Here is a 22,419-nt window from a genome sequence, read left to right on the forward strand (position 1 = left end):
AGATATCCAGAGTTTGCTAAATAACCAACAAAGTTCGTCTAGGTTTAGCTGATGATGGCTTTAATCCATTGGTCTTCCCTCGACCTAAAACACAATTTCGATGTTATGCATGTTTCAAAGAATGTGAATGAGGGTGTATTGAATACTACACTGATGAACGATAAAAGCAAAGACAAAAGAGAAGCAAGAATTGACTTGAAAAATATAGACATTAGACCAGATCAATGGCTAAATGAGAAAGTCAAGAAGAGGAAGAAACACAACAAGGAAGAAAACAAGAAGAAAGAAATACTCACACATGCTTCTTAGTCTTTCAAACCAATTGATCGACAACGTTTCTGTCAATTCATTAAAGGAGTGAGACTACCTGATAGTTTTGACCGAACTTTAAGAAGATGATTAATGATACTAAATCAAATTTGGATGGGCTGAAGTCTCACGATCATCACGCCCTCATGCAATGATTGCTACCTATAGGGGTTCGAGCATGTCCTTTTGAAAGATGTGACATCCCCAAAATCATGGCCAGAAAAGACCGATTTTGTTTATGCTTTATAAAAATCAGAGTACTTCATTTTATAAAAAGGTTGCGGAATTTGTTCCCAGAAAAACACGATAAATACGTTATTAAAACATTTTCGAAGAAACATATTTTTATTCATCTTAAAACGTTTGGGATGTCATCGTTAATACAGAAACATAAGCATAAACAGAACTTACAATTATTTACACTAGTGATCTACATCTCTTTAAATCTCTCAGTGTAATGTCACTTCATATCGCCACCTGTGATGTAAATAAACTGAGTGGGTCAGGTTGGGAAACCTGGTGAGTACATAGGGTTTTCAACCCACAATAATATAGTTATTATGTTTAAACAATCAAACAATCAACCCAATTACCCATCCCCATTATCTTCTTTTAGTCTTCCCTAAAGATATTATCTCAAGGGTCATCTCCTATATCATATTTACTTCTCATCTCCTTACATCGTATTTCCTTACATGATTGTTCCTACGAACTTTACCTAAGGATCATCGCTTACATTGCATAGACAATACTAATCCGAGGATTACTCCCTCAATATGTGTCTAGCAAGAGTTAGGGTATCATCGCATGATTATGCAGCCACAGCATCGCCTGGACTTGTAAATCATGATAAGGGTTAGTCTATCATCACATGAATACGTAGCCACAACATCGCTTGGACTCGTAATTCATAATAAGGGTTAGACTATCATCGCATGAATACGTAGTTACAACATCGCCTGAACTCGTAATTCATCACCTACAGGTTACTAGCCTGCTGGTGTTTCCACGGGGTTGTCTATAATAGTCTGCGGTCGCCATCTATACTCTGGTAGATGACTACATCTCCAAATTGTGGGACAAGGTTGTAGTATCCTACATCACCGATTCATAATCACCTATCTATTATCACCTTCCTATCATCACCTATCTCTCATTATTTTATTTCATCACTCACCAACTATTTCATATACCCATGTTTTATCCCAACATATTTTTAGCTATAAAATAAATATACAGTTTAAATCATTTAAAACATGTATAAATCATTCATCCAGCATAGACAACAAGTATTCTGACAATATGTACACATAGCATGTAATTTATATTAAAATACTTCATATCTATGTGTAAGATGAAAGGGACCATGCACTCACCTGAAAGGTGGTGACTCAGCACTCGGACAGCGCTTCGATACTCTCAAAACGATATTCCTTCGATAAAACCTAGTACCAGTACCACTAGGGTTTAGTCTAACGATAACCGTGACTAATTAATAGTCTGACTATTATTATTATTATATAAGCGTTAAATAACACTCAATATAACTCATAATAATAGCCCAAATACTCATTATAAGTTCCTAATAATGTTACTATATTAAAACATAAGCTATACTAAAGATAGCGTAGGCATAGCTTACTTACAGCGGGTTTTTCGCAAAGTCGGGCTTTGCTGGAGCAGCGTTCCCAAGCCGAAAGACCCTTTTTCTCGGGACTCCGGGAGCCTCAGGGCTTCCTTCGGGTGCTAGGGGGTTTACCTAGGCTTTTAGGGGCTTAAGGGAGCTTAGAGAGAGAGTTTAGAGAGAGAAAGAAGAGGGGTGAGGGGTGAGGAAATGAGGGAACCCAGCACCTCTATTTATAGGGGTGGAATCTGATGGACTCGCCGAGTAGGGGGGACCTACTCGCTGATTTGGTCCATGTGGTGGCCTTCTGGTGGTTCCACATGTCCAATTCTGGTGGTGCCACGTCACCCCCTATCGCGTATCAGCCCTCAAACTTAGAAAAATCATAAATTTCGCATATGAGCTCCGTTTTCGATGTTCTTTATATCCACGAGTAGGTAAAATCAAGATCTACAACTTTCGTTTAGACTCCGTCGGCTAATTCTCGACCGATCTCAAATTTAACAGTAGGAGGCGATTAGACTGTTAAATGACCACGAAGAGTTCATAACTCCTTCATACGGACTCCGTTTTCATCTGTCTTTTTACCGTTGAGTTCCTATTAATGAGATCTTCAACTCTCAGTTAGGTCACGTAAGCCAAAAACCGCTCAAACTAAAATTCGAGTTTCAGGCCGTGCACTGCTAAGCCGAATCTTAGAAAAATCATAACTTCTTCATACGAAGTCAGATTTGGGCGTTCTTTTTATCGATGTTCTTAGTTTAACATATTCTACGAATTTTGTTTAGATTGCTAAGGCTAAAAAGTCTTCTATCGTAAATTCACTATTTACGTCTCCCGGTGCCGTGCCGGTTTTGCCGTAAAACTTCGGCGGACCATAACTTCTTCGTTATAACTCGGATTCCGGTGTTCTTTATATGTACGGAAACCTTGTGACATATTCTAAAACTTGGTTAAGATTATTTATTCTAAATAATCTTTTGTCGAAAAGTCATTTTCAACCCCTATTGCCTCTAAATTGACTAGCTTGGATCTGCGGGCGTTACAATTATCTCCCCCTTAGGATGATTACGTCCCAGAATCATCAACGAAATAAGGATCGTATAATGACTCCATACGTCATCTCTTCATCCTAGGTAATAATTATAACTTCTTTATTCCTTCAAGTCTATCTCTTAGACTTATTGATTGTAAGCAATACTTGATCGTGCACCTGCTCTCTACCTCAGATTAGACTCCAAATTATGACCTATCATCATGTGATGCACATTTAGACTCAGGTCTCTTAAATTCTAAAACAGACTAAGCCTTCCTTCATGTTCTAATGTGATATAATCATACTTTAACATGTAGCATTTCTAGCTACCAACGAGTGTAATACTTGTATTGATCGCTTTGATTTTAATTGTTTGGTTTAAGTCGGACGCTATATCAAACTTGGTTCTCTGAACCACGTAACCTACTCATCGTAGTCGGAATCAATGTGATATGACCACTAGGGTCGGGATAACAACAATCTTCTTAGTCATTACCGAAACAATGGTAACGACATACTTGAATAAAATGAAATCAATTACTAGCTCCTTGGTAACCTTGTGACTTTCCCTGATCCAAGTGTGAGTCCTGTGCTTCCGGTAGTATAGGCCTCTACTACCATTCACACCTACTCATACTCGTCCCAAGTATTGTCCCGCAGTTTTTCCAAGTGACCATACAAGAAAAAAAAACAACTTAACACATCAGATAACAAAACAAAGGTTTCATATTATTTCTTGAAACGATTACATAGGTGTTCAAGTTCACCCTAGGCTATGCCTCTAATAGGCTATTTCATACAATACTATGGCTACTGCATAAATTGATCTTCGGATATGAAGTCCTCATCCTTGATTCCTCGCACGGTTTTCTTCTTCGTCGAGGATCATGTGAAATGCCCTTGGCCTTGGTGGCGTTTCTGGTCTTGCTGCTTTATTTTTCTATGGGAAGTTCTTTGAAATATGCCCATTATTTCCACATTCGTAGCACTTCTTGTTGTCGAATGTACAATCTCTGGAATAGTGACCGGTCCTACCACACTTATAGCACGTCACTTCTCCATCGCATCTTCCGAAGTGCTTCTTCTTGCACTTCTCACACCACTTGGCTTCATTCCTTCGGTCGTTCATGTTAGACTTTGAGAACTTTCCCTTATTATCAGGTCTTGAGGATCCTTCCAACTTCCTCTTCTCACCAACTTCAACTTTCTCCAGACCCTTTTCTCTTATTTGGGTCTCGACATTCTTGGCTGCTCAGATGGCGGCTTTCAAAGTGGTTGCTTGTTTGACCATTGGACCAAAGTCTGCTGGTAATCCGTGGGCAAACTTATTGACCTTGGAGAGTTCAGTTGGAACTAGATAAGGAACAAGCTTCATTTTCTCCGTAAAACTTGCAGCATACTCGATGACACTCATCTTTCCCTTCTTTAGATTCTGAAACTCGTTGTTGATTTCCAGAAGATCTTGTTCAGAGCAGTACTGCATTTTTAGCTGCACCAGAAAATCCTCTCATGACATTTTGCTCGCTTCTCCTTTGGGCATCGAATCAGCTAGTAGCTTCCACCAGCTTAGTACTCCAGATTTCAACAGAGGAACCGCGAGAGCGGTCTTTTGCCTGTTGCTACACTCACAACTCTCAAACATCGTCTCCATCTCGGAGATCCAGTTTATGACTTCCACCGGCGTCGGGCTTCCAGATAGACTCGGTGGTTTGGACGCCATGAAATCCTTGTATTTGCATCCACGTCCACCATTTCCTCCATCCTGGTGGTTTTGCCTAACTATTGGTGGGTTGGCTTGACCAACAGTCCCACTGTAGTTTCCTTCCTCAGTCTGCCCTTCGTTCAACTCGGGCTGTTCGATCTGAACGGTCGCTTCCTCTCGATTTTGCTGGAGCAAACGCCTAGTTTCCTCCATTTGACGATCCAACATCGCTTGGATCATCGCTTGCACTCCGGCCATTGAGACTGGCTCAGCAGCGGCTTCCATCACCGGTATTTGCTCAATCACTGGGGGTTGGTTTCGGTTCCCATTCGCATTTACGTTTCCGCTACGGGTTCTTGCCATCTTGATCTCTACATCGAATAAGGTGAATCTAGACCTTTACTTAGGATTGATGTTTAAATCATCCTTATCACTCCGAAACGTTTATATGCTAGTTCTAATATCGTATTCGTACGTTTAGAATCCTAGAGACATAAGGTTTCCAGATCCGGTCGGCAACAGACCATAGATCCGATCAAACTATAGCATCATTTAGCACGTAAAAGGAATTTAGGCATCATTCCTAAAATAAGCTAGTGCTTGTGTCTATTCATGTGCATTACCTAAATCTATTTGACACACTTCTCACAATCATTACTTAGCATTCTAAGTTTAAGTCTAGAAATAAATCCATATTCCTAGTTCGCTTAAACTAATGCTCTGATACCAACTATGACATCCCCAAAATCACGGCCAGAAAAGACCGATTTTGTTTATGCTTTATAAAAATCAGAGTACTTCATTTTATAAAAAGGTTGCGGAATTTGTTCCCAAAAAAACACGATAAATACGTTATTAAAACATTTTCGAAGAAACGTATTTTTATTCATCTTAAAACGTTTGGGATGTCATCGTTAATACAGAAACATAAGCATAAACAGAACTTACAATTATTTACACTAGTGATCTACATCTCTTTAAATCTCTCAGTGTAATGTCACTTCATATCGCCACCTGTGATGTAAATAAACTGAGTGGGTCAGGTTGGGAAACCTGGTGAGTACATAGGGTTTTCAACCCACAATAATATAGTTATTATGTTTAAAAAATCAAACAATCAACCCAATTACCCATCCCCATTATCTTCTTTTAGTCTTCCCTAAAGATATTATCTCAAGGGTCATCTCCTATATCATATTTACTTCTCATCTCCTTACATCGTATTTCCTTACATGATTGTTCCTACGAACTTTACCTAAGGATCATCGCCTACATTGCATAGACAATACTAATCCGAGGATTACTCCCTCAATATGTGTCTAGCAAGAGTTAGGGTATCATCGCATGATTACGCAGCCACAGCATCGCCTGGACTTGTAAATCATGATAAGGGTTAGTCTATCATCACATGAATACGTAGCCACAACATCGCCTGGACTCGTAATTCATAATAAGGGTTAGACTATCATCGCATGAATACGTAGTTACAACATCGCCTGAACTCAGAATTCATCACCTACAGGTTACTAGCCTGCTGGTGTTTCCACGGGGTTGTCTATAATAGTCCGCGGTCGCCATCTATACTCTGGTAGATGACTACATCTCCAAATTGTCGGACAAGGTTGTAGTATCCTACATCACCGATTCATAATCACCTATCTCTCATTATTTTATTTCATCACTCACCAACTATTTCATCTACCCATGTTTTATCCCAACATATTTGTAGCTATAAAATAAATATACAGTTTAAATCATTTAAAACATGTATAAATCATTCATCCAGCATAGACAACAAGTATTCTGACAATATGTACACATAGCACGTAATTTATATTAAAATACTTCATATCTATGTGTAAGATAAAAGGGACCATGCACTCACCTGAAAGGTGGTGACTCAGCACTCGGACAGCGCTTCGATACTCTCAAAACGATATTCCTTCGATAAAACCTAGTACCAGTACCACTAGGGTTTAGTCTAACGATAACCGTGACTAATTAATAGTCTGACTATTATTATTATTATATAAGCGTTAAATAACACTCAATATAACTCATAATAATAGCCCAAATACTCATTATAAGTTCCTAATAATGTTACTATATTAAAACATAAGCTATACTAAAGATAGCGTAGGCATAGCTTACTTACAGCGGGTTTTTCGCAAAGTCGGGCTTCGCTGGAGCAGCGTTTCCAAGCCGAAAGACCCTTTTTCTCGGGACTCCGGGAGCCTCAGGGCTTCCTTCGGGTGCTAGGGGGTTTACCTAGGCTTTTAGGGGCTTAAGGGAGCTTAGAGAGAGAGTTTAGAGAGAGAAAGAAGAGGGGTGAGGGGTGAGGAAATGAGGGAACCCGGCACCTCTATTTATAGGGGTGGAATCTGATGGACTCGCCGAGTAGGGGGGACCTACTCGCTGAGTTGGTCCATGTGGTGGCCTTCTGGTGGTGCCACGTGTCCAATTCTGGTGGTGCCACGTCACCCCCTATCGCGTATCAGCCTTCAAACTTAGAAAAATCATAACTTTCGCATACGAGCTCCGTTTTCGACGTTCTTTATATCCACGCGTAGGTAAAATCAAGATCTACATCTTTCGTTTAGACTCCGTCGGCTAATTCTCGACCGATCTCAAATTTAACAGTAGGAGGCGATTAGACTGTTAAATGACCGCGAAAAGTTCATAACTCCTTCATACGGACTCCGTTTTCGTGTGTCTTTTTACCGTTGAGTTCCTATTAATGAGATCTTCAACTCTCAGTTAGGTCACGTAAGCCAAAAACCGCTCAAACTAAAATTCGAGTTTCAGGCCGTGCACTGCTAAGCCGAATCTTAGAAAAATCATAACTTCTTCATACGAAGTCAGATTTGAGCGTTCTTTTTATCGATGTTCTTAGTTTAACATATTCTACGAATTTTGTTTAGATTGCTAAGGCTAAAAAGTCTTCTATCGTAAATTCACTATTTACGTCTCCCGGTGCCGTGCCGGTTTTGCCGTAAAACTTCGGCGGACCATAACTTCTTCGTTATAACTCGGATTTCGGCGTTCTTTATATGTACGGAAACCTTGTGACATATTCTAAAACTTGGTTAACATTATTTATTCTAAATAATCTTTTGTTGAAAAGTCATTTTCAACCCCTATTGCCTCTAAATTGATTAGCCCGGATCTGCGGGCGTTACAAAAGATATATGAAAAAACTTAAAAATTATGTCAGAAACAAAGCCAAACCAAAAGGTTCAATAGCAGAGGGTTATGTTGTAGACGAAGCTTTGACATTCTGCTCTATGTATCTTGAGGGTATGCAAATCTATGTCGAAAACATTCCAACCCCTGACAGTCTTCATTCATATATATATATATATATATATATATATATATATATATATATATATATATATATATATATATATATATATATATATCTTATTTTTTGTTTTCAATTACATCATTGTACTTTTAATATTATTTTGATTTTTCTTTTTGTTTAATAATAGCACCGTACGTTTAATAGCAACGTAGTTTTATTATTTTGTTTTATGTTATAACTATCAAATAGAAATGAAAATAAAATACTTTAATAAAAAAGCCAAAAAAAAGTATCTTGCTATTAATAACCTTTGCAGTTTAAATATTTTTTACTTAGTAAACTTTATTCTCAATAAAGATACTTTTATTTGTTTAAATATATTTATATTTTGTTTTATGTTGCTATTAGTAACATTTGTTTTTAATGACAAACATTTTAACTTAAAAATTAAGCACTTTATCATTTCATTCACTTAAGCTAATAAACTAAACAAGTAGCACAACCATACATATTTTACATTTTATAAATAAAATTTCATATCAACCAAAACAAAGAGCACAATCATAAATATTTCACAATCATACAAAATTTTGATTTCATATAAAACTAAACAAGTAAATTAATATTGTATACATACAATTTCAATTTCATATGTACCTAAACAAATTTGAATTTCATATAATATTTTAACCAAAATTTCAATTTCATATAACATTAAACAACTAAATTAACATTTTATACATACAACTTCAATTTCATATAAACCTAAACAAACAAACAACATATATATACGAAACAAACAACACAATCATACACATACAAACAAACAACACAATTTTATAATCATAGAAGGATTAATTTCAATTTCAATTTCATATAAGCATATACATATATACAATTTCAATTTTAATAAAAATTAGAAAAAAAAACACTAACCCTTTTCGTTTTTCTTGTTGTGATAGCAGGAATCTGATTGTCAAAATTGATAATGATCCTCCAATGGTGGCTGGTGGTCACCTGAAGAACACAAAATCAGAAAAAAAAAATACACACACAAAAAACCCACCATATCACTTACTTTCCTACTGTGGCAGTGAAGGAGAAGCTAGAAAGAGGCTGGATTCCTCGGTGGGAAGCTGATGGTGGTGGAAGACAATGGTGAAACAAAACCTCTTCACCACCAGTGGACATCTATAACACCAAAAAAAACCCTAAATTGAGGGTAAAAATCATTACAACACAACAACAAACAACAAATTATGAGTAGAAAACATGTTACTTGGAGCAAATCGTTGGTTGTGGAAGGCAAAATACGATTTTCGTTGGAGAGAAGAGACCGAATGTGTAACACCGTAAATTTCAAAGCAATTTTTTTCAAATTTTATAAAATGTAATTCATTTAATATTCAGAAAAACAATCGCATTTAAATATTTAATCCAAGTATTACAAAATCCCAAGATCACAAATGCATAAACTCCATGCGTGTGTACGGATCAAGCCGGCGCCTTCCCGAGGTCGTCACTAGTACCTGAAACAATAACATCAAACACTGTAAGCACAATGCTTAGTGAGTTCCCCAAAATACCACATATAACATATATTAGCCACTCGAGGCTATAACTTTGTGGGTCCGTGCACCCAAACTCTGTGAACCCTCAGGTTCTAACTCTGTAAACATGCACACCATAAATCACATAGAAATAATGTAGTACAACACATAACATACATAGCATACAAATACTCTATCACATGACTCTAGTTACCTACTCAAGGTAAAGTATAGTGAGAAGACTCACCTCGCGTGTCTCGGTAATTCGTAAATCCTGAAATCACTGGTGCTCGATCTTCCGAGTTATAGTCCTCCTATAGCACAATACATCTCTAATTAACACTTTCCCAACTAAGGTTGACTACCCCTTAACAAGTCAACTTAGGTCAACGCTGGTCAACGATCAACTTTGACCGGACTCGGTGAGTGCAATATAGTGACTCGGCGAGTCTGAGCGTATACACTGATTTTCCTGGAATCCTCCCTTGACACGTCAAGTATATTCTCCTAACTCGACGCATTCCACCTGGCATGAGTTGTGGGGCCACCACGACTCAACTCGCCAAGTCTCAAGAACAACTCGGCGAGTCCATCTTGATTCAGTCCACCTGTCCACTCTGACTCCCCCTGACTCACTGAGTCAACCCTCCCCAACTCGGCAAGTCCACTCGCTGAGTGGTCGGGGCAATATTCATACTACTCGCCGAGTCTGTTCTTTGGACTCGACGAGTCCGTGCCATGCAATGATTCAAACTTGCTCATAAGGTTAGATCCGATCCATTAACCCATAGATCCAGTCCTTCCAAGCTTATTTAGCATGTAAAGTCACTATCTTGATGCACATACAATATCTATATGACCATATATGATGATTTTGTCCCAAATACTACAACTCAAGGTCATAATCTCCATTGCTATACATAAAGCTTGATGAGTGAGGCTCCCTGGACCTCTATGGATCCAAATCCAGAGCCTCAACACAAGAAGGGAACAATTTGGCATCAAATGAACCCAATAATGACCACAAGAAACCCTAAATCCAATTATACTTCACAAAACAGAAGATGAGCCAAAATCATACCTCTAGTTTGATGATCTAAGCTTCAAATCCACAGTATAGCAATATCCTTTGCTTCCTCTTGTCTAGAACCTCCTCCTTCTTTGCTAAATAACACACACAAGGTCAAGAAATGCTTCCTTTCTCTCTCAAAATGTTCAAGCACTCAAGGGTTTCTCTCTATGGGTTGGTGAGAACAAATGACGGCCATAAGGCCCTTTAAATAGGTCTCAAACCCCAGGAATTAGGGTTTCACCACACAGCGTGGACTCGCCGAGTCCGGACGCGAACCCGTGCCCAATACCGCGATCCTACTCGGCGAGTTTGGGCTCCAACTCGCCGAGTCCACTCACAATTTCCAAAAATAAACCAATAATAAATACCTCGAAATTTTGGGCTGTTACAATTCTCCCCCACTAGAACTAGACTTCGCCCTCGAAGTCTCACTCTTCAAATAACTCCGGATGCTGCTCTCGCATTTCCCCCTCCGATTCCCACGTCATCTCGGACCCTTTCCGGTTCTGCCACTGAACCAGTACCAAAGGTACCTCCTTGTTCCTCAGAACTTTGATTTTCTGATCTCTGATGGCCACTGGTCTCTCAGCATAATTCAGGCTCGCATCCACCTGAATATCATCTAATGGAACCACTGCCGACTCATCGGCTATACACTTCCGCAATTGCGACACATGGAAAGTGTCGTGAATCTGCCCCAACTCTGCTGGCAAATCTAAGCGATAGGCTACCATGCCTACCCTCGCGACTACCCGAAATGGTCCGATATATCGGGGCCCCAACTTGCCCCTCTTCCTGAATCGGATCAATCCCTTCCAAGGAGAGACCTTCAGGAGCACAAAATCACCGACCTGAAACTCAAGTTCGGACCGGCGTCTGTCCGCATAACTCTTCTGTCGACTCTGAGCAGTTAGTATCCTCTGTCTGACCTGCTGGATCTGCTCTGTTGTCTGAAGCACTATCTCAGTGTTTCCCATAACACGCTGCCCGACTTCTCCCCAGCAAATGGGGGTCCGACACTTCCTCCCGTACAACAGCTCAAAGGGTGGCATACCGATGCTCGAATGATGGCTGTTGTTGTAAGAAAACTTGGCCAACGGCAAATACGTATCCCAACTTCCCTCAAAATCCAATACACATGCTCGGAGCATGTCCTCGAGGGTCTGAATCATCCGCTCACTCTGTCCGTCTGTCTGGGGGTGATATGCGGTATTAAAATGCAGCCTAGTACCCAACTCCTCATGGAACTTCTTCCAGAATCTGGAAGTGAAACGCACATCCCAGTCGGAGACAATCGAGATCGGCACCCCATGCCGAGATACCACTTCCCTCACATATATCTCTGCTAACTTCTCTGCGGAAGAACTCTCATTGATGGCAAGGAAGTGAGCGCTCTTCATCAACTTGTCCAGAATCACCCAAATTGCATCAACTCCCCAAGCAGTCCTTGGCAATTTGGTGATGAAATCCATGGTGATCTGTTCCCACTTCCATTCGGGAACCTCCAATGGCTGCAACTTACCTTGCGGTCTCTGATGTTCGTCCTTAACCTTACGGCGGGTTATGCACCTCTCAACGAACCACACAACATCTCTCTTCATACAGGGCCACCAGTACTCCCTCCTCAAATCCAAATACATCTTAGTGGTCTCAGGATGGATCGAGAATTTCGACCGATGAGCCTCTTCCATCAAAATGGAACGCGCACCTCCCACGAACGGTACCCAAATAAGCCCCTGAAAAGTCATAAGCCCTCGAACATCGGTAACGTACTCCGATACCAATCCAACAACTCGCTCTCTCTTTTGGTTTTCCGACCTCACTGCCTCAGCCTGTGCTCCCCGAATGGTGTCCATCACCGGAGTCATCACGGTCAAACACAAACATACACCTCGCAACGGGGCGCTCTCTGCCCGACGACTCAGGGCGTCGGCTACCACATTAGCCTTGCCCGGATAGTACAGGATCTCACAATCATAATCCTTAACCACATCCAACCACCTCCTCTGCCGCATATTTAGGTTGGGCTGATCCATCAAATACTTCAGACTCTTATGGTCCGTGTATATCGTACACCGAACCCCATACAAATAATGGCGCCAAATCTTGAGGGAAAACACCACTGCCCCCAACTCTAGGTCATGGGTGGGATACCTCGACTCATTAGGCTTTAACTGCCTCGATGCACACGCTATCACATGCCCTCTCTGCATCAATACCGCTCCCAACCCCAAAATCGATGCATCACAGTATACAACAAAGTCCTCCATTCCCTCTGGGAGGGCTAACACCGGGGCCTCGCATAACCTTTGGCAAAGCGTTTCAAAGGAGGCCTGCTGCTCGGGGCCCCATGAAAAAGCAACACCTTTCCGGGTCAACCTAATGAGTGGCACGGCGATCTTAGAGAAATCCCTGATAAATCTCCGATAATAACCGGCCAACCCTAGAAAAATCCTGATCTCGGAGGGTGACCTCGGCACCTCCCAACTCATCACTGCCTCCACTTTGGCTGGGTTAACCAATATCCCATCCTAGTTAACAAGATGTCCTCGGAACTGGACCTCTCGCAACCAGAAATCACACTTGGAGAATTTGGCATAAAGCCTCTCCGATCTCAGAACTCCGAGGATCTCCCTCAAATGCTCCTCATGCTGCTCCCTAGATCTCGAATATACCAAAATGTCATCAATAAAGATCACCGACCGATCCAACATCGGCCTGCACACCCAGTTCATGAGATCCATGAACACTGCTGGAGCATTGGTGAGCCCAAAAGGCATCACCACAAACTCATAATGCCCATAACGCGTCCTAAACGCTATCTTCTGGACGTCCTCATCTCGCACCCTCACCTGATGGTATCCAGACCTCAAATCGATCTTGGAGAACCAAGATGCTCCCTGCAACTGGTCGAACAAATCGTCGATCCTCGGCAACGGGTAACGGTTCTTGACCATCAGCTTGTTCAACTCCCAGTAATCAATGCACATCCGGTGTGAACCATCCTTCTTCTTCACAAACAGAATGGTCGCTCCCCATGGCGAGCTACTCGGCCGAATAAACCCTTTCCCCAGCAGCTCCGGAAGCTGCGAGGATAACTCTTGCATCTCTGGAGGTGCAAGACGATAAGGCACCTTAGCAATAGGCGCGGCCCCCGGGACCAAATCAGTACCGAACTCTACTTGCCTCACGGGAGGCACCCCTGGCAACTCCTCTGGAAAGACATCTGGAACTCTCGCACTATAGGAACCTCCTCCACTGACCTAGGCCTCATGGAATCAACCTACGTATCCGACACGTACGCCACAAAACCCTTACAGCCCTGCTGTATGCACTGTCTCACCCTAGCGGCTGAACAAAACGCTGATCTAGAATGGGTACCCTTGCCGTACACTGTAAGAACTCCCCCACTAGGGTCTACTATGGTCACTATATGTCGCTCGTAGTCGATAACCGCACCGAACTTGCTCAACCAGTCCATGCCCACGATGACACAAACATCCCCCATGGCAATAGGAGCCAAATCAATCGGGAACTCAACACCGAAAATCTCGAGTACGCACCCACGGATCACCTCCGTGGCATATATCGCCTTCTCGTCAGCTATGGAAACTCTCAGAGGCCAACTTAGCGCCTCGCGACTAACACTGATGTGCTGACTAAAAGCCAAAGATACAAAGGACCGACTCACACCCGAGTCAAATAATACCAAGGCAGGTACAAAATTCACACGAAAAGTACATGCGCATAACATAATATGAGCATAATATTTCAACATTCCAATAAACACACGAAAGAATACATACCAGCCACGACATCGGGCGCTGCGCGGACCTCCTCCGCGGTCAACTGAAACACTCTCCCACCTGCCCTCGGCCTTCACTGGCCCACTCCAGGTAGCTCTGATGGCGGCAGGGGCAGATCCCTGTGGTGCTCCCTGAGCTGATCCCCACAATTGTGGACACTCCGCCTTCCGGTGTCCGGTCTGGTTGCAGTGAAAACATACTGTAAACCCCTTGGGGCAGTCCTTGGTTATATGCCCCTCCTTGCCACATTTGTAGCAAGATCCCGCTCTACACACTCCATCATGACCCTTGCCGCACTTTCCACAAGTGCGGCCCTTCTGGCTCCCTGATTTGGGATCAGCGGGCTTGGCCCGCTTGGCTGCCGGCTGGAATTGTGCCGGTCGTTGATCCCTCCCATGAGACTCAGCCTCCTCCCTAGCATGAGTCTCCAGCTCGATCTCCCTCTTCCGGGCATTTGCCTGAAGCTCAAAAAATGTCCGGTATGAGGAGTTCTCCACGAACTCCCGAATGTCTCGTCTCAAGATACTCAAATACCGACTCATATGTGCCTGCTCAGTGGACACGTGCTCAGGGCAGAACATCGCCCTCTCGTGAAACATCCTGGTAATCACCGTAACAGACTCAGTGCCCTACTTGAGGGTCAGAAACTCCTAGACCAAACGCTCCCTCTCCACCTAGGGAACGTACTCATCTCTGAACATGGCAGTGAACCTCTCCTAGGTCACTGCCGCAAGCTCAGCAGGCGAAAAGTGTGCTGTAACAAACTTCCACCAGTCCTTCGCTCCCAAGCGAGGCTGGTTCAGCACGAACCGTACTCTCAAATGCTCAGGAGATGAGCAAGTGAAGAAACACCCCTCTATGTCAGAAATCCATCTCATAGCCACCACCGGGTCCTGGGTCCCATCAAACTCCGGTGGTTTCGTGTTGCTGAACCCCCGGAATAGCAACGCGTCACCACCCTACGGCCTAGCAGCAGCAACAGCTGCAGTGGCTGCTGCAACCGTAGTCTCAGAAAGAGCGGCATAAGGCTCGTCGAAGGTCTCAATCAGTGCGGTCTTAATAGACCCGAACATCTCTGGTATCTCTACCCTGATGACCGCAGCCACCTCCTCATGAATGATCTGTCAGATCTCCTCATCACTAGCCCCGACACCCTCCGGCATATGACGTGTCCTCACCATGATCAACCTCTGAAATACAACATACGATAAATTAGAATCCGCTTGAGCATACTCACACTCGACAACTCATCCCTCCTTGATCCTTGGTATTCCGAAGATTCTTACTTGAACCGTGCACCGCCCCGGTACTTTCAGTAGTACGGGCCTAATACTACTGTCCACACCATCTCAGTACACACCCCAAATCCTCCTCTTCGGATCCCAAATTCCAAGTACTCTATCACTCTCTAACAGATCTCTCATAAGCTCCTCGCTGCTACCTATTCACTCTCAAGCATCTCATAGCAGCTCACATCTCCCTAGGCTAAGGCATCACAAATCAGGGCACTCTAGTCCTAATAAGAATACCTAGCCTACTCTAGCAAGAGAATACATCATATCAATTTCCATAAACATATAATATAAGGGTATTTTGGGAAATCACCGTTCGGGCGCTGACTGATCGTACACACGTTTCTTCTTTGAATTTTTCTAAAAATCCTTAACTTTTAGAAAAAATTTGGTTCTCTTTTGAAATTATTTTCCAAATCCTCAGTTTGAGTTCAAATACTCCCGAAGGTGTACCCGAATCCCTCAAACCAAGGCTTTGATACCAAATTGTAACACCGTAAATTTCAAAGCAATTTTTTTTCAAATTTTATAAAATAGAATTCATTTAATATTTAGAAAAACAATCGCATTTAAATATTTAATCCAAGTATTACAAAATCCCAAGATCTCAAATGCATAAACTCCATGCGTGTGTATGGATCAAGCCGGCGCCTTCCCACGGTCGTCACTAGTACCTGAAACAATAACATCAAACACTGTAAGCACAAAGCTTAGTGAGTTCCCCAAAATACCACATATAACACATATTAGCCACTTGAGGCTATAACTCTGTGGGTCCGTGCACCCAAACTCTGTGAACCCTCAGGTTCTAACTCTGTAAACATGCACAACATAAATCACATAGAAATAATGCATTACAACACATAACATACATAGCATACAAATACTCTATCACATGACTCTGGTTACCTACTCAAGGTAAATTATAGTGAGAAGATTCACCTCGCGTGTCTCGGTAATTCGTAAATCCTGAAATCACTAGTGATCGATCTTCCGAGCTATAGTCCTCCTATAGCACAATACATCTCTAATTAACACTTTCCCAACTAAGGTTGACTACCCCTTAACAAGTCAACTTAGGTCAACGCTGGTCAACGGTCAACGGTCAACTTTGACCGGACTCGGCGAGTGCACTATAGCGACTCGGCGAATCTGAGCATATACACTAATTTCCCTGGAATCCTCCCTTGACACGTTGAGTATTCTCCTAACTCGACGAGTTCCACCTGGCATGAGTTGTGGGGCCACCACGACTCAACTTGCCGAGTCTCAAGAACAACTCGGCGAGTCCAGCTTGATTCAGTCCACCTGTCCACTCTGACTCCCCCTGACTCACTGAGTCAACCCTCCCCAACTCGGCAAGACCACTCGCTGAGTGGTCGGGGCAATATTCATACTACTCGCCGAGTCTGTTCTTCGGACTCGGCGAGTCCGTGCCATGCAATGACTCAAACTTACTCATAAGGTCAGATCCGGTCCATTAACCCATAGATCCAGTCCTTCCAAGCTTATTTAGCACGTAAAATCACTATCTTGATGCACATACAATATCTATATGACCATATATGATGCTTTTGACCCAAATACTACAACTCAAGGTCATAATCTCCATTGCTATACATAAAGCTTGATGAGTGAGGCTCTCTGGACCTCTATGGATCCAGATCCAGAGCCTCAACACAAGAAGGGAACTATTTGGCATCAAATGAACCCAATAATGACCACAAGAAACCCTAAATCCAATTATACTTCACAAAACAGAAGATGAGCCGAAATCATACCCCTAGTTTGATGATCTAAGCTTCAAATCCATAGTATAGCAACCTCCTTTGCTTCCTCTTGTCTAGAACCTCCTCCTTCTTTGTTAAATAACACACACAAGGTCAAGAAATGCTTCCTTGCTCTCTCAAAACGTTCAAGCACTCAAGGGTTTCTCTCTATGGGTTGGTGAGCATAAATGACGGCCATAAGGCCCTTTAAATAGGTCTCAAACCCCGGGAATTAGGGTTTCACCACACAGCGTGGACTCGCCGAGTCCGGATGCGAACCCGTGCCCAATACCGCGATCCTACTCAGCGAGTTTGGGCTCCAACTCGCTGAGTCCACTCACAATTTCCAAAAATAAACCAATAATAAATACCTGGAAATTCCGGGCTGTTACAGAATGCGTTTGTGTGCGAATGAACGGACTAACTGCATATCTCTTAGGGTAAACCCATACGCCGATGACTTGTCATAAGGATAGGGTCCAAACAAACGATGTTGTTTCGTTTATGCTGAAACAAAAAAATAATTAAAAATTAAAACCCTATGCAGACGACTTGTCGTTGGAATAAGGTTTCACGCGGATCGTCACGTGGCTTGCCGACAACATGTCGTCGACATAGCTTACATAAAACGATGGCGTACTGTATTTCTGGAACATGTATTTAAAATAAACAGAAAATCTATTTTTCGCTACCTATCTCGATGACAAGTCGCCGATATAGAATTTCAACATACCGCGAAAAATTTTGTCGTTCCCGCCAGACCTGTAGCAACGACTTGTCCTCAGCACAGACGTCCTGGTTAAATAAATTTAGTCGAAGTTTGCAAAAGTTGTGCTGACGACAAGTCGTCTGCATAGGAGTTCTTTTAGCGCTGTCGTCGGCATAGATTTGTATTCTTGTAGTGTAAAAAAGAAAAACACCTTAGTTTAAATTTGAGTTTCTTTAATGTTGTTCAAACTAATTTTTTTAGTAAAATCATTTTTTCATTTGAGTTTTTCAGAGTTTGACAAGTTTCATAGTTTATTCATATATTGTGGACATAAACTTGACCCAAAATGAATCCGTTTTCCACGTCTATGTTATTATATTTGGTTCGAATTTTTTTGGTGTCACTATTGCTAGATATTCATAAGTTGGCCTCCAATTAACACAAAAATGATATATTCATAAAATTTGGCAACTGGTCTTTTTCTTTAGACAGATATTAGACCAATCTTGTGCGGGTTCTGAGAGTCTCTAAACGATTCGTTAATTTTCGGATCGGTCCCGGACGATCTCGAGCCATTTTTTTCGTGTCCGGTGTCGTTTTAGATTGATTTGGCCTTACTCTTTTATTGGGACTCGATCTTTTTTCGGGTTTGGTCGAAAACTTGACGGTTCATATAATTCTACAAAATATTCCCTAATTTTATGAAGAATTGGGTTTTGTATGGTATGCTTTTTGTGGTAATGAAATATAATAAGGGAAATTATAAACGTACCCTCAATTGTTTTGTGTACCATTTATATGAGTGTAATAAGGCTTGCATGCTTCTAATGTAATGATTTATGTAAGTTGATGAATGGAAGTTTGAACATTGATGTATGACATCCTTTTTAATAAATATAAAGAAATTTTTGTCACATGTTATTTTTTTTCTTCATTTGTACACATGACATTTCTAGAATTTTTGAATTTTTTATTTTTACTTGTCATTTTATTGAATTAAAATTTTATATTTAATATGTAAAGTAATATATATGTAAGTTATTTATTAAAAATTGTTTATATATGTAATGTATTCAATACATTAATCCTCATTAATTTTAATAATTCATAATTTTTCTCATTTTTCTTATAAATTCAAACTTTTCAAATTACTTATATTTAATTTTTTTTTTTTAAAGAAATACACATAATATATTATATATGAGGAGGAAACAAATGGATTACATTATATGTAAGATATTTTAGGTGTAACAGTGGCAATCCACAGGGTGTGAATGGGGATTTTATAAGGTGGGAACAGCATATCACATATCATGGGCAGCGAAAGTTCGACTATATTTATAGTGAAACACTTTTATATTTGTTTTATTTGATCTTTTTTGGAATAAAATCACCGTATAGGTGAAAGCTTTTATATATTATTCTTTTTTAATTTCTAATTTTCAAGGTCAAACGTTGAATGCTCGGCACTTAGGTCCTTTCGTCAATGGCCATCCAGATTGACCATCAAGAAGCTGTACGTCATGAAATTACAACCGATTCCCCACTTCTCAACCCCTATATAAAGTAATCCACCAGGCTATCTTTCTTCAATCAATCAGTAGAAGAAGAAGTAATCTGCTAGACATTGCTTTCAACAATTAATCCGTTAAAAGAAGATCAAAGTTCGAAAATGGCAGGAGTTAGAAGAGTCAAACTGGGTTCACAGGGTCTTGAAGTATCAGCACAGGGTTTGGGTTGCATGGGCATGTCGGCTTTCTATGGAGCCCCCAAACCTGAACCTGACATGATCAAGCTCATCCACCACGCCATTAACGCCGGCATTACCCTCCTCGACACCTCCGACATCTACGGACCACAAACCAACGAGATCCTTATTGGCAAGGTGACATTCTTCTACTACTTGGAGCTTAACAATTACATATTACTTTGATCAATCGTCGCTGCCACAGGTCGTTTCATGGTTTGATTCAGTCAACTTACTGTTCAAGTATTTTGTTTCTTGTTATCTACAGGCTTTGAAGGGAGGAGTGAGAGAGAAAGTCGATTTGGCGACTAAATTCGGTGTCAAATACGACAGCGAAGCTGTGGAAGTCTCCGGAGATCCGGCCTATGTAAAGTATGCTTGCGAAGCTAGCTTGAAGAGACTCGGTGTCGACTGCATTGATCTGTATTATGTACACAGAATCGACAATCGTGTGCCTATTGAAATTACGGTTAGTATCATTTTCTTTGCACAATCCATATCCTTTCATCATCCATTGAAATCTCTCTTAAATCTTTTCTTGATTGTTAGATGGGAGCAATGAAGGAACTGGTAGAAGAAGGAAAGATTAAATACGTTGGATTATCAGAAGCATCGGCATCAACTATCAGAAGAGCTCATGCTGTGCACCCAATTACAGCCGTACAGCTAGAATGGTCCTTGTGGTCAAGAGACGTTGAAGAAGAAATCGTCCCTACTTGCAGGTTATCTTTTCTTCTATCTTTCTTTCTCTCTTTCTTTTTCTTTAATATTTAGCAAGTAATTAACGAAGTATTAAAAAATTCAATGCTCTTAATTCTTTATATCATCCTTTATAATTTCAGAGAACTTGGGATCGGGATTGTTACATACAGTCCTCTAGGACGGGGGTTCTTCTCGTCTGGTCCAAAGGTGCTCGAGAATTTGGAAGATGGTGACTTCCGTAAGGTCTGTTTGTTTGTTACACTTTTTCGTTATATTTTCAATTCATGAATATATATCTAGCAACAACTAGGCAATTGATATCAATCTGGTTTTCAAATTTATTATTTTGTAGTATCTACCGAGGTTCCAAGCTGAAAATATTGAGCATAACACGATCATGTTCAAGAAGGTTAGTGACATGGCCGCAAAGAAAGGGTGCACGCCATCGCAGCTATCGTTGGCTTGGGTTCACCACCAAGGAAATGACGTGGTTCCCATTCCTGGAACCACGAAGATTGAGAATCTTGAACAGAACATTGGAGCTTTATCTGTGAAGCTAACTCCAGAAGACATGGCTGAACTAGAAGCCATTGCTTCTGCTGATTCAGTTAAGGGTGGTAGATATGGTGATGGCATTTCAACATTTAAGGACACCGAGACTCCTCCATTGTCATCCTGGAAAGCTTGATTAATGCTGCGAGCATATTGTTTGTTGCGTAGTGCTATACATTATTTGTTTAATTTGTGCTGTGCTAGATATGCACCGGATCTGATGTTTTGTTGATATATAATTTGTTTTACTGTACCATGCTTTTCGCTGTCAAATAAAAGTGATACACAATTTTAGGGTTATGTGTTTAAGGACAGAAATGACGTAATTGCATATATACCCGATAAGATCGACCCGACGTGCCTCAAAATCTTTGGGTTTTTGTTTTTTTGCCATCCGGTAGGCTGTAGCTGCAATGTAAATTAAAAAAACTAATAAAAGTACATTATTATAAAATTAGATTGATTTATTGTGGGTTTAGAAGCCTACTCAAATAAATACTCTATCAATTTTGTCCGATATCTACTTCTAGGTTATATATTTTTTTTATATACTTGTGAATACTCTATCCATTCCATCCGTTTTTTTTCTTAAACAAAAAGTTATCACTAATACAAAAATGACCTACGGTCACACTTTCTGAAAACACAGTCTGTCATACTTTTTCTTAAAAGTGTGGCCAAAAGCCACTAAAAAAATTTAGAGACTATTTTTGGATACATTTAAATTAGATTGTGTAGCCATTATATAAACAATCAACACTTTTACCACACTTAATTATACCAAATGTGACAAATATTAGTCACACTCGAACACTGAGATCATAGGTCACAATCAGCCACATGTATCGATTAAGATTATCATACTTTTTTTTATAAGAGACAGTAGATAAATGTATCATCACATGAGTTAGTTCTTTGTGTGTTTATAACATGATTCCTTTTTAGCCACATAACAGACAAAGTAGCTAAAATGTGATACATATGGTCACACTAATTATTTGTCTATCCATAGGGCAGTTCTGTACTAGTTGTATTTAGTTTACACAAGAAATTAAAAGAAGTTAGTATTGGTTACTTATGATCGTGTACCTTTTATTATGCGTGTCAAAATATTATCAATTGGCTTTAAGAATAAACAAATATTGTGTGTAGGTAACATTTAGTTACATTTACAGCTATTATATGTGTCTATATGTAAATATAGTCATAAAAGAAAAATAATATCTTATCGTTATAATTAGA

General features: G+C 40.8%; 1 protein-coding gene across 1 annotated transcript; it reads left to right on the top strand.

The window, feature by feature from the left end:
- Positions 1-19,758: 19,758 nt before the first annotated feature.
- On the top strand, positions 19,759-21,477 carry LOC145031302 (putative aldo-keto reductase 4). Its single transcript, XM_078979824.1, has 5 exons — positions 19,759-20,061; positions 20,192-20,392; positions 20,473-20,645; positions 20,766-20,868; positions 20,978-21,477. Exons 1-5 carry the CDS (start codon positions 19,849-19,851, stop codon positions 21,311-21,313), a joined length of 1,026 nt encoding a protein of 341 aa, XP_078835950.1. The 5' UTR covers positions 19,759-19,848; the 3' UTR covers positions 21,314-21,477.
- Positions 21,478-22,419: the final 942 nt, after the last annotated feature.

Source organism: Lactuca saligna, chromosome 2 (genome assembly GCF_052625555.1).
Source record: "Lactuca saligna cultivar CGN05327 chromosome 2, ASM5262555v1, whole genome shotgun sequence".
NCBI lineage: Eukaryota > Viridiplantae > Streptophyta > Magnoliopsida > Asterales > Asteraceae > Lactuca > Lactuca saligna.

Coding starts and splice junctions, on each gene's coding strand:
- LOC145031302 (XM_078979824.1), top strand. CDS start 19,849: ATGGCAGGAGTTAGAAGAGTCAAACTGGGTTCACAGGGTCTTGAAGTA. Junction 20,646..20,765: donor GAAATCGTCCCTACTTGCAG/GTTATCTTTTCT, acceptor TTATAATTTCAG/AGAACTTGGGATCGGGATTG. Junction 20,869..20,977: donor AAGATGGTGACTTCCGTAAG/GTCTGTTTGTTT, acceptor ATTATTTTGTAG/TATCTACCGAGGTTCCAAGC.